Consider the following 13,451-nt stretch of genomic DNA (forward strand, 5'->3'; position numbering starts at 1 on the left):
TTTGTACATTGACATTTTAACCATATGTTCAACCACAGTGTGCACTTATCTGTTGAGTGCCTGTTACAGACTAAGCACAGTACTTTAGAGTGGATGTCTTCTGATCCAATAATGGGATACTGGGGTTTGATTCTTACTCCCATTTTACACCTAAATAAGATTTTCTTAAAGCCCTTGGAGAGAGGGTAAAGAAGCCAGTGCTAAGCAGATGAGGCTGGTTACAAACCAGATCTGTCTGACTCAATACCCAGTGTTTTTCCAAAAGCATAAACTATGACATCATAGAGCCATACGATGTATCAATGATGCTGTTCTACATGGTTTTGACTTTGGCTTTTGCCACTGTGTGCTATTCTCAGGGTGGAGGGATTTTCGGTTGGTTGGTTGGTTGGTTGGTTAGTTGATTGGCTGGCTGGCTGGTTGGTTGGTTGGTTTGTTGGCTGGTTGGTTGGTTGGCTGGTTGGTTGGTTGATTAGTTGGATGGATTGAAGGCTAACTGGAGGGATGGAGGGATACATAGTCCATCAGTCACATAAGAGAACTTTAAATGACATTTTGTATTATTGGCCCAAGCTGTCCATTCAGAGGAAACAGAATTTTCTCATTCCTTTCCTTACTGGGGTCAAACTAAAGAGCGTTTCAAATGCAAGAACTGTGTGTCTTTTTGGCATTTCATAGGCAGAGAGAGGTAATGTTTTCTTTTGAGGTATTTTTTCTGATAAGTCAGAGTGGTATATCTTAGAGAAATAATTCTAGCAATATAGGTATTAAAAGGTATATTATAGAGGCATAAAATACTGTACTTTAAAAAAACTTTTTATTGATTCTTTGTGGATTTCATGTCATACATCCCAATCCCTCTCATCTCTCTGTCCCCCTGTTTCTGCCCTCTGCCCTTGTAGCCTACCCCCAAAACAGAATTTAAAAGTGAAAACAACAACAACAAAACTCTTGGCATGGAAGCTCTAGTGTGTCCCAGTGAGTCACACGTTTACCCTTTAGTTCATATACCTTTACTTGCAAGTGTTCATTGAATTGACCCATGGGTCAGTTTCAAGGCCTTTGGTTTCTGCTAACACTAAAGATAACGAGCCCTCACTGGAACTCCTCTTGGATCTCCTGTTGTTGCCTTGTGTCATGGAGATCCTGCAGCTTTGGATCTGGCAGGCCCAGCTCCTTTGCATACTCTAGCAGTTCACAGATGAGGTGGGTTGGGGGTGGGCTACCTGGTTCTGGGGTGGGGTGGTAGCTGGGTTAGTCAGCTGCTAGCTTTCCCTCATTGCCATCATGGGGGAGAGCTTTTCAGCACTGCTTTGGCTAGCTCACTCAATGCAGCAGACAGCCAGGAAGCGGGCCAATTCTCCTATTCTCACCCCCTTGGTCTAGCTCACCCACATTCACACCACCAACCAGGGACAGCTCTATTGTTTAGCCCAAGTGAGGTGCAGGGCTTTCTCTCCGGATTGTTGCATTTGGTGATCTCAAGAATGGATTTAAGAACTGTAGTTGGTAGCTCGGCCCAGTGCTTGGCTGTAGATCTCTGCATCTGCTTCCATCAGTTGCTGGTTGATGATGTCAATTAAGGTAGTCATCAATTTGATTACAGGGAAGGCCAGTTTAGGCGTCCTCTCTACTGTTGCTTAGAGTCTTCGCTGGGGTTATCCTCGTGGATTCCTGGGAGTTTTTCTAGTGCCATGTTTCTTGCTAGTCTTTTAATGGCTCCCTCAATCAAGATTTCTCTTTCCTTTCTCTCCTTCACTGCACTTTCCCCTTGAGCATCCCATTCCCTCATGTTCTCCTCATCTGGTCCCAATCCCCTCCCCCTCCTCTTCCAGACTCCCTTCTCCCCCCACCTAATTTTCTCAGGAGGTCTTTTCTGTTTCTCCTTCTCAGGGGGATCCATGTATGTCTTTCTTAGGGTTCTCCTATTACCTAGCTTCTCTGGGATTGTAGACTATAGGCTGGTTATCCTTTGCTTTACGCCTAATATCCACTATGAGTGAGTACATACCATGTTTGTCTATCTAACCTCAGAATGTTTTTTTTCTAGTACCATCTATTTGCATACAAATTTCAAGATGTCATTGTTTTTTTTNTTTTTTTTTTTTTTTTTTTTTTTTTTTACCATTGAGTAGTACTTCATTTTATAAAATGTATCACATTTTCTTTATCCATTCTTCAGTTGAGACCAGCCCAAGAGAGAGAGGAGCAATAATATGAGCAAATGGGTCAGGACCATAATGGTGATACCCACAAAAACACCTGACCTGAGCTAGTGAAAGTTCACTGACTCTGGACTGATAGCGGGGTAATCATAGGATCAAACCAGGCCCACTGAATGTGGGGGACAGTTGTGAGGCTTGGGTAGCCTGTGGGACCACTGGCAGTGGAACCAGGATTTATCCCTAGTGCTTGAACTGGTGTCTGGGAGTACATTCTTTTTGGAGGGATATCTTGCTCAGCCTAGATATAGGAGAGAGGGCCTTGGTTTTGCCTCCAAGTGAAGGGTCAGACTTTGTTGACCCTTTCTGTGGAGTGCTTGGGGGTGGAGTGGAGTAGGAGGAGAAGAGGGAGTGGGAACAGGGATAACTATGTAAAATGTGAAAAGATTTATTTAAAAAAATTCTTAATAAAAGAAGAACTGTAGTTGCAACTGGGTGTCAGTAACTCACATGGCATCTCTTGATGGATGGAAAACAGATATTGTTTGGTACCAAGAGAAATAAAACACCGATGGATGCTATGGCGTGAGTGAAAACATTCCTCAAAGTGAAACAAGCCAAACACTCAAAGGGCAGGAGTTCGGTGGCATGTGAACTATATCTCAATAGAACCATTGTTTAAGACCAACAAGTGCAGTGATGTGTGGGATTCCAAAGTCAGAGACACCCGTTAAAATGATTGCTGCTTGTTTACATGCATTACAACATGCCTGCCAGTTGAACAAATGCCCCAGTGTGTATCAGTGGCCAGCTTCCGTGGCATAAATACCCCTGTTGTTGCCCATTTCAAGTGACCAGAGCTAGGTCAGAAAACTAAAGAGAACTTAAAGAAAGCTCAATCTTTCCCACAAAATGTTGAGAGCTCACCCCAACTCTTGCCGAGTTCCCTTTCCCAGTGTGGAGGTAACAGTGTGAAACAGGATGGCCTCAGTCCAGAAGTAGGGGGCAGAGTCTAATTTACCTAAGAAAATTGGTGTATTTTCACCCCATTCTCAAGTCAGCAGGTCTTCAAAGATTAGAACAAATGATTAGGGACCTTGCCAACCTGAATGAGGAAGCTTCAAGACCAGATTGTGACCGGAAGCTTCCCTCTAGCTAGTATATCATGAGATCAAATTGGTTTTCTTGTTATTTTACTTTCAGTACTGGGGATTAAACTCAAGGTCTCTCTGGCCCCCGAAGCCAACACTTGTAAAGAGCAGATGGGAGAGTCTACAGGAAACAGGACACATTGTTGTATTGATCCTTTCAAATGTTTCAAAAATTTGAGCCAATTGATTGCCTTCACTGCCTGATTCAGTTTAAACGAGATTCTGTACATCTTGCTAAAAGCATCTTGACATAATTTCTCATGCATCATGAGAACACTGAAGCCCTTGGACCAAGGAAATGAGTCAGAACCATGACAAAAGAGCACGCTCTAGAAAATGGATGTGAAGGCACACGGTGGATGAACTCGTGGTCAGGGAGATGCCGGGGAGTCAGAAAGATCCAAACACAGAACAGGTGAACAACACAGGCAATCAGGAACAGAAACAAATGATCAGGAACTGGGAAGATTAAATTCCTTATTGTGTAGTAAAGTGAGGAGCCCTTTCAAAAGTATAATACAAAAGCCTTGAGATGGAACATTAAAAAAAATGCAGATAACCCACAGTGACTGCAGCTCAGACCCAAAGGCAAAGCTGGGGTAGTGAGAGTCCTGAACAAGCAAGCAATCTGGAGCGCCCACAGATCAATAAACAGGGGGAGATGATTTAAACATCGTTAATGTGTTTCCCCTCAGTGTATGGAACCATTCATTTGCTCAAAGGGAGTATAAAATGTGTTTCCGAGCAATACCAGTCAAAGAACAAAGTAATGCTGGCTTGCAGCATGCAAAACAAGGGTTATTTTTTCCCAGCAAGATATTAGCCTTGTTGTAAATGAACAGGTTTAAGGAGTCTGAACAGCAATTCATGGGGCTCCCTTAAATATATACAGAAAACATCCTTTACTTCGATGGCTTACAGAAGAGTTGAGGAGAGAAGACAGAGTCCAAGGAACCTTAGGAAGGAAAACTGAAAGAGAAGAAAGTCAGGACAGCAGAAAAAAGTCTGTTTTTTTCCACTCCTGCCTGCTCTTTAACCATGAAGGGTTCCTTTGCTCTGGACAAAAAGAAGTGTAGTAGAGAAATTATAATAAAAACAGAAAAACAGAGGTCTCCTGGCCCTGATCCATCTAGGAATGCTTTAAATTGGTGACCTCTCACACTGCCTTTTACTTCCTTTGGCTAGCCAGGCAGAAAAGAGCTCTAAGAATCATCCATCCAGGGCCACTTTGGGTATCGTGGTGAGGCCAAGAGCTGGAAGTAACTGCAGCCGTGAGGAGGTGTTGATGAAGACAGCAGAGCTGAGTACTGGACTAGAGACAGACGTGAGTCACGGAGGCTTCTGTGGCATCTACAGTACCCGTGAGAATGGGAAGGGGGTCAAGCCATCTCCAAGATTAGAAAGGAAACGGGTGGTGAGTTTATGTCAGCCACTAATGACAACAAGGAAAGAGCACCAGGTGAGCCAGCGTACCTGCCCAAGACAGACCCTGATAGAGAATAGCACATGTAAACACCACTCTTCCCTGGGATCTTGATGCTAAGCATGTACCCCTCACTCTAGTTAGATGTCTTTAGATGTCACTTAGGGAACCTTACCAGCCCTACTGCTGCATAACAAGTCGTCCAACCCTGGTCGCATAACACAGTGGCTATTGTACAACACCTACAACACCTCTAGATTCTTTGGGTCAGGAATTCAGATAAGTTGTAGCAAAGACAGCACCTCTTAACACAATGTCTAGGACATCAACAGGGATGACCTGAAAACTGAGGGTGCCTTCAGGGCCAGGGCCTGGGAATGTTTTCTCATTGTGGTTGGTAGTAGGTTTCCACTGGGATCTGCTGCAGGCTCCTGGCTGGAATGACCACACAGGCCCTTTCTGTGCACTTGCTGTGCTTCCTCAGTGGTGACCAAGTTCTGAGAATGAACACAGTGCAAAGTTGATCACGAGGAATGTGCTTGCTTTTCCTCTTCTAGCCTCCAAAGTCAAGCAGCACCATTTCCAGTGAAGACATAGCTCATCCAGATTCCGTGGTAGGAAGTGGGAAGCAGACTCAGGTTCTAAGCAAAAGGCATCCATCCACATGAGTTTGAGCATACATTACAGCCATTCTTAATACACTTCTTTCTCTCCTCTTTCTTATGGAGAAGATGAAGCTGGATCAGGAACCTCCAGTGCCCCTTGAGTCTGCTGCTTTTCCAGGAAGACTCACAGTTGTGTATCTGCACATAACTGTGGATTTATTATCTCAGAAGGATATAAAGTAAAATGAGCATCGAGAGCAGGTGCATGGGCTGAAGCCCAGAGGATACCAGGTGCAGCCCCCTGGACTGTTATCCCAGACAAGGGGTAAAGCTTCTCTACAGAGGAAGCTTATAAGAAATGCAAGCCCAGGGTTTTTATTGGGCACTGGTCACATCCAACCCAGTCTGCATGCACCAGAATTTTATACTTCCAGAAGAAAAACAGGTGCTTGGCATAGACCATGTGTGTTGAATGACTAGCTTTGGCACTGGGAGCCATTCTGATAAGAGAATTGTGATCCTGAAAACGAAGTTTCCACATGCAAGCCAGGCCAACCTTAGAACAAAGACTTTGACAGGATAGTAGTCTTCGTTCTGATTTGTTAGTTCTTCACTGCACACAGGGAATGGGAAATAATCTTGGAGAAAGTGGGAGTATTTTCAAGAAAGATTGACCCAGGCACAGTGGCTCACCTCTATAATACTCCTGAGCTGGGCACCATTGCTCACTCCTGTAATACCCATTAGCTGGGCACAGTGGCTCCCTCCTGTAAGTTGTGGCATCAAAAGGAGGTTTGATCTGGAGAGAAGCGTTGTTCCCCACTGCAATAGAGCTGGGAAGAAGGCTAACTACCAGTTAGACCCACTTCCTCTTCAAACGCGAGCTGCAGACAGTTCTCATATGTCCAGCACCCTAACAGAATACTAAAATCCTTGTCAAATGTTTCCTTAGTGGGTGTGGGAAGAGTGTTTAGAATTCTATGTAGGAACAGACATTTGAATTACTACAGATTGTTGGCAGGCCCAGTATTTAGGGCTATCCAGACCAGGATTTCTACCTGTTTCTCAGAGGCAGGACTAGTATTGGAAAGATCTTTCTGAGCTCTTTGAAGATAAGGATAGCTGGGAAGTATGTGCTTCATGTGGATGTAATAAGCATTAATGCACAGAGGCTCCTGCAGAATATAGAGAAGGGACATTTCACAGAAAGAGCTCAGAACATCTTCATGGCTAATTGGGTACAAAGAATCAAAGATGATTCATGGCATCAAATCCGCATAGCGGGGAGAGTTGTAACACCATTAAAAGGAATAAGACACAGGGACGGCGGAGGACTTCTTTTGTGAGGAAATTATGAGTCACGCTTTAGACATTGCTAATTTGAGATGGCATCAGTACAAAATGTTTCCTCGGAGTGAGACGGTGTGATGGGACAGATGGCCTGGAGAGAAGTCAGTGCCCTACACGCAGCAGTGATCATCGGCAGGGCGAAAATAGCTGTAGAGAACATCGCAGGGACCATGGATGGTATCTGTTGTGGACTGTGGATTACATAATTGTACTCCACGAATTTCCCTGCGGTGGAAAAGTGTACTGAAGCTGTGTGTCCTTGCTCTGGTTTGCATGCTGATTGATGCAGAACAAAGGAGTGTGGTTGAGTTGCCCATCTTCAGAGGATAAACAGCTGCTGACTCTAATGGAAGTTATATGTATTTTGAAATGTTCTTGTAAGATTTAAATTGTATCATTAAAAACTGTACGCCCAGAATGATGGGTGCAGAGCTAATGGGGCAGATGAATTCTCTGAGGTTGGGTAAAACTGGAGGAACAGTGTTCTGGAGCCCAAATGTCAGCAGGGCCCATGGCTGAATCAAAAGAGAAGCCATGGAAGACGGGAAAGGAGCAGCGAGGAGAGGGTTGTAGATCTACGAGGACTAAAGAGGTTGAAGAATTCGGTGGGCACCAATAACACTAAGTTGGAAAGAAGCAACTTAACAAAATACAGTGGGATGAATCAGTTTCTATCACCTTAGTGTATGCTGCTTAGGAAAGGATTAAGGGAGTTCAAAAAAAAATAAACATGCTGATAAAAGGCAGAGAAGAAAGGGATGCCGAGGGCTAAACAGCCCAGTTACAATGCCTGACTTGCAGGGAGAGCATACAGAAGGCTAGCCTGGGGAAAACTGGCTGAGGAGGTTTCTTCTTTCCCATCTTTTTATTCTGCTTCCTTCTTCCTATTTTATGGATCATGGCAAGACAGCCTAGGATGTTACAATAGTCTTCTTAGTGAGTACATTTCCCAGTTGATCTCCACTTACAAGAAAGACAAAGCCGGGCGATGGTGGCGCACGCCTTTAATCCCAGCACTCGGGAGGCAGAGGCAGGCGGATCTCTGTGAGTTCGAGACCAGCCTGGTCTACAAGAGCTAGTTCCAGGACAGGCTCCAAAACCACAGAGAAACCCTGTCTCGAAAAACCAAAAAAAAAAAAAAAAAAAGAAAGACAAGTGTCAGGTTTTGTCATATAGGCTAACACACTATTCATAGTATCTTACATAATGGGTTGGCCCAAGAGCATCTCTTCCCCCACACCCTATGCTTCCTGGGTGCTACATTCTTATTCTTTAGGATAAAGGAGCACAATTCAGTCACCTATATTCTAAGAATGAACCATTACTGACTCTCCCAGAAGTCATGTGGGGACCCCTGTGTACCGTTACCTCCTGCTTCATTCCTCCCTGACAAATCGACACTGCTCTTTCTTAGTCAATGCCAAGCTAATCCTCAGCCAAGTTTTCCAAACCTTCCAGCAATCCATTCTAAGGGTCTATTTTTACTGATGTCACTGTTTCCTTGGTCCCTTTCTTATTTGGTAATTTTATTTTTCAAGGTCATTTTCAGTTGAAGACCAGGCTTCTGAGACATTGTTAGCTGCCTAATTTTATACTCTAATTTGAAAGCAGTCTCCGTCCATCCACCCAGCTCGTCTGTAAACATGTATAATGGGTTCTTTCCCGGCCAAACCAGTCACTGTGGACTACCCGTGTGTGTACTGTAATGACAGCCATCACCCACCTGGCATTAGTACAGCAAAGGCTATCCTTCCTTTGTATGCCCAGAAGTACACTCATTCGGGGAACTTCATTTGCTTTTAAAGGGCACTGGAAGCAGCAAGCATACTGATGTGAATGTCACATTGGACAAAACCAAAGTATATAATTGTTATAGTTTGCCTGTAAGGATTTTTTGTAATTTTTGTATACATTATCTATAAAAACTCCATGACTCCTATGCACCTGAATTAAGACCCGACCATCCCCTGGTAAAGTCTTCAAAGCACACATGCAGAGAGCACAGCATGGGCGGAAATGAGAAAGAATCTGCCTTATCTACCCTGGGTGACTCTAGGTGACACTGGTGGCAGACCTTACTTATTTCTTCACTGAACTTCAGTGAGTTGATTCCTACTGGATGTCATTTCCTCTCAATGTCTATATTAGAAATAATAATAATCAGCTGATATAACAATAATTAAATATGCAATTAATGGGATGCATTTTATTATATATTTAAGTAGAACTTACTATCTCTTTTCTACTGAATATATCTTATAAAGGAAAAACTCATTTGTATCATTTTAGACACTCAACCACAAGGAAATTTCACGAAAGGGATAAAGGAGCCGAGGATGTGAGTACAAACAGAAATTGCTACACAACTAACAAATGTAGCCAATTTAATAAGGTTTTGATATAGGGAAAAATTAGGAAGAGTTATGGGAACAAACACTTGAAAAGATGAACCAACTTTTTAAAGGAATATCAGAGCACTTAGGTTCCAGGCAGTAACACTCACAGCGGCCTATGGAACACCAGCCACTGACATTGGTTCTAGCATCGCAATCACAAAACACACACGTCTCTTTCCTTAGTCCTTAGTCTGTATTATATGGTGACATCTTTCTTTGATAATGAGTTGTATTTATAGCCAAATGACATAATATATCACATGTAAATTTGAAGCCTGAAGATCTCCATTTTAAAATATTTTCTCCTTTACAAAAGACACATGTGTTTTCTGCAGAAATCAAACAGTTGGAAAGAAGAAAGTAAAACCCCTTTCAGTCCGAGATTCTCTGAAGCAGAATTGGGCATTGTAGCCTTGCCTACAGGCAAAGGGGTGTGGCACCTGACTACCTAGGAGGAAAGTGACAACCAGGACAGTGGTGCCATCTTCCTCCAGAAACACTGCAGCTCATCAGAACTGGACTTTCCAATAATACCATTATGGAATACTGGTGACTCACCCAGAAGCATGGAGAATTAAAACATTATTCAGTTTCCAAACTGACAGACTGAAATGTCTGCCAAAGTTGTTAATCCAAAAGGTTACTTGGTCGTAAATTAAATTCTTTTATAATAGAACAAAGTCAATGATACAGAGATAAATCACATCAAGAGTTGAATTTAAGAGTTGGAGAACTTGGAGGGAAACGCACAGGCTAATCTTCCCTTCTCCTCCTCTCCTTTAAATTCAGTCTCCCTCACAACTCCCAGTTCATCCCCATTTCTAAGTGTCAGCCCCCAGTACCTAAAACCACATTTGATCTAGAACCTCTAGTGACTGCACTGGGAAGGATACCATAAGATTTTCCTGCCAGGCAACACACAGCCACACACAACCAGAAAGGGCAACATAAACCAAGGAACATGTGTGCATGTGCATGTGCGTGTGTGTGTGCGTGTGTGTGTTCCGGGGTTAGAAGACATCTAGTGGGTTCTAGTCAGTTCTCCTTCTACCATGTGGGTTTCACAAACAGAATTCAGGTTAGCAGCCTTGGTTAAAGGGGCTTTCACCTGCTTGAACCATCTCATAGGTCCTCTCTCTGCTGGAATCCATTTCCATGTTGTTAGTCTCTAACCGAAAGGATACCTTTGCTTACACACCCCAAGGATGTTGATTCGGTTCTTCACCAACTGCATTCCCTTTATTTCCTACTTTCTTCCTCACAAATGTGGGTTGAGGTGATGCAAGAGACCAGTATAAAAATAAAGTCTCAGCTCACAAACATTTGAAATAACATGAGTCTAAACGCTTTCAAAATCGTTCAATAAATGCATATGTAATGGTTATAGGCCGGATGAGTAGGGGAACCTACTCATGCTAAGGTTACATGATGGAGTCTCTAACAAGGTAACATATCCACCCCTTCTTTGTCAGTATTTTGTGAATCATGCTGCAGGAGCTGCAGCTGACTGGAAGCTGCAAATAGACTCCAACCTTAACCAAGTTGGACACCCAGGGTGGTTTCCTCTGTCTCAAGCCGTGACCTTCAGTGTTCCTTCCCCACCCCTACCTTTAATAGCAGCCAGGTTGTTCAGGCTACAAAAGGTGATATAGTAGCATAAGGTCCTTTTTGTCCTGTTCTGATGACCAAATCAGTCACCTGACAGCCCTCATTCTAGAAACACAGAAGAACTCTTCTCTTGGTGAGGGCGGAGCCTCGGCAAGTAAGAAAGTGTTTTCTCTCTCTCTCTCTCTCTCTCTCTCTCTCTCTCTCTCTCTCTCTCGTGTGTGTGTGTGTGTGTGTGTGTGTGTGTGTGTGTGTGTGTGTGTGTNTCTCTCTCTCTCTCTCTCTCTCGTGTGTGTGTGTGTGTGTGTGTGTGTGTGTGTGTGTGTGTGTGTGTGTATGTGTGTGTGTGTGTTTCTGGTGGTACTAAATTGTCACATTTCTTGCATTGGCCTTGGAGAAAATTCTCTCCAAGGGAGTATTTTATGTTGTGTTGCTATATTTGTATGTTTTCCTTTTTATAATTTACTGACTTGTGCTGTATGGAGAAAATATTTTTTTTTTGAGACAGGGTTTCTCTGTGTCACAGATCTGGCTGTCCTGGAACTCGATTTGGAGGCCAGGCTGGCCTTGAACTCTCAGAGATCTGCTTGTCTTTATCTGGGACTAAAGGTGTGTGCCACCAACACCCAGCTGGAAAAGTTTTATCTTATTCATCCCTGTTACTTCACAGTTCAATATATCTTGGTTCTTTTAAGTAGATAGTCACACTATTTGAGACAATAATGGCATTTTTAAATAATCTTTGTCAGTAGTTAAACATTTTAATTTTATCTCATAGCTGTTTCACTGGTTAAGATGCACAAGGAAAAGCCAGGATGAAGCCACTTTAATTTAGTTTCTGTGGTATATTTTCTTCCTTCCTCTGTCCCATCTCTCTACCCCCTTTGTTACTCCAACTCTTCCTTCTTGACTTCAACTTAGGACTTTTCACTGGCTACTCAAGTGCCTTAAAAGTGAGGCCTTTCTTGCTAGTTCAACTGCCTAATTGTTTAAGTAGATCAGTGGTAGCACACACCTTTAATCCAAGCACTCGGGAGGCAGAGGAAGGTGGATCTTGTGAGTTCAAAGCCAGCTTGGTCTACAAGAACTGGACAGCCAGGGCTGTTACACAGAAAAAACTCTGTCTCAAAAAACATATATGTATGCGTTTAAGATCTAAACTGGACTTCAAGAGAAATCAAAACTCAATTTCCCAGAACTAAATTAAGTTCCATACGTCTATGTGCTCATAAGATAAAAGTAAGTAGAAAGGTGGTTTCATTCCATGCAAGTTCTATTCAGGGTAGAAATAATAAATAAGCAAGGGAGAAAATGATCAATATATCTTATATATTTAGAACCTTAGCTATTTTCTTCCCTAAAAGAGCCATTATTTTCCAAAACTAAATCATAGATATAAAACATTCTATTGATTCTCACAAGAACCAAGTATTTTCTTAATTAATATAAGACATTTTAAGTCTTAGAAATCCCTGCTCTCCACTTAGGCACTCCATGTGATGAGTCACCTACGTGAGTAGACTTGGAATATGATTCTCGTACTTACTGGTGGCGGATAATTATACTGTGGAGTGTAATCCTCAGAGTATGTTGTTAAAGCACACCTAAAGAAAAAGAAGTCAAGATGTCAGAAAAGGAATAACCCCCACATCGCCACCAAAAACAAACAAACAAACAAACAAACCACTGCTGTGAAACAAACACATTTCAGGAAAGATCAGTACTGACAAAGGGTTTGAGTCCAGCCTTCCCAGGCCGTCTTCACAGGATTAGTTCTCCCTAGCAAGCATTCCCTGAATTCCTTCCAATTCCTCACAACCTTCTGTGCTCTTGTACTAACACCTATAGCTACCAAGTCCCATCAGCATCTTAGGTGCTCTGCATTCCCCAGATTCTCTACATTACCCACTTTCTGCCTCAAAATCGTTTTGACCCCAAGTCCCACATTCACTGCCAGCTGATGGCTGAAGAGATTGTGGAAGATACCTAGGTTGCTGAAATCACGGACTATCCCCAGCCCCTCCTCCACCTCTTAAACACACAGAAGCATTATATGAATCATATGCCCTCCACCAAATATATAAGAATAGCCAAGCTCAAAAGGAAGCCTTTGGGGTGCTGACAATGAAAAGACACATGCAATGGGAATCACAAAGGCCGTACCTAAGCCCACGGTGTGGCATTTTAGTTATGGGTAACAAACAAGAAAAGTTTATTGTACTTCCACATTGAAGAGATTAGGGAAACCCCAGTTTTTAGCCCAGAGAAACTTGCAAGGGTTTCTCTGTTTAGAGCTTTGGGTAAGGGAGATATTCTATAGAAATGAAGCTGTGCTTGTGTTCCCACCAATATTCTAGAAATGGACGGTCAAAGAAAATACCTAGCTTCTTTGGAAAGCAAGAGCCTTCAATAAGAATTTCAAGATAACAAAATCCAGCTCCAGCAGTCGAATGGGTATAGGTGGTGGATTTAGTTGGTGGTAGCCACCAATTGCTGCCAGCTCTCTCTGTGCTACTTCCTGAACAGTGCAGCACCCTGACCTGGAGCCTGGGAGTTAGAGAATACAGTCTTCCCTGTGTTCTAGAGGAAAACACCAGTGGATACCCAAATCTGTGGATGCTCAAGTCCCCTCTGTAAATTTGTTTTTGTGTATAGCACAACATACATCCTCGTATACATTCTAAGTCATCTCTAGATTGCTTATACTGCTTAACATAATGTAAATGCTAAGTAAATAATTTGGACACTAAGTAAATAGC

General features: G+C 42.9%; 1 protein-coding gene across 2 annotated transcripts in view; it reads right to left on the minus strand.

The window, feature by feature from the left end:
• The window catches only part of Cfap95 (cilia and flagella associated protein 95), a 90,538-nt gene that overhangs the window by 5,907 nt on the left and 71,180 nt on the right, over window positions 1-13,451 (minus strand). Inside the window, exons 5-6 of one of the 2 annotated variants that reach the window (XM_050157115.1) lie at window positions 12,239-12,296; window positions 8,415-8,500 (exon numbers count right to left, since the gene is read on the minus strand). In XM_050157115.1, the coding sequence (XP_050013072.1) occupies window positions 8,415-8,500; window positions 12,239-12,296 (144 nt within the window). The remainder of the gene's footprint in view (window positions 1-8,414; window positions 8,501-12,238; window positions 12,297-13,451) is intronic. The other variant, XM_050157108.1, reaches the window with a different exon arrangement.

The sequence above is a fragment of the Alexandromys fortis genome, unplaced genomic scaffold (assembly GCF_014885135.2).
Source record: "Alexandromys fortis isolate MF-2015 unplaced genomic scaffold, M_Fortis_MF-2015_v1.1 scaffold_10, whole genome shotgun sequence".
Classification (NCBI taxonomy): Eukaryota; Metazoa; Chordata; class Mammalia; order Rodentia; family Cricetidae; genus Alexandromys; species Alexandromys fortis.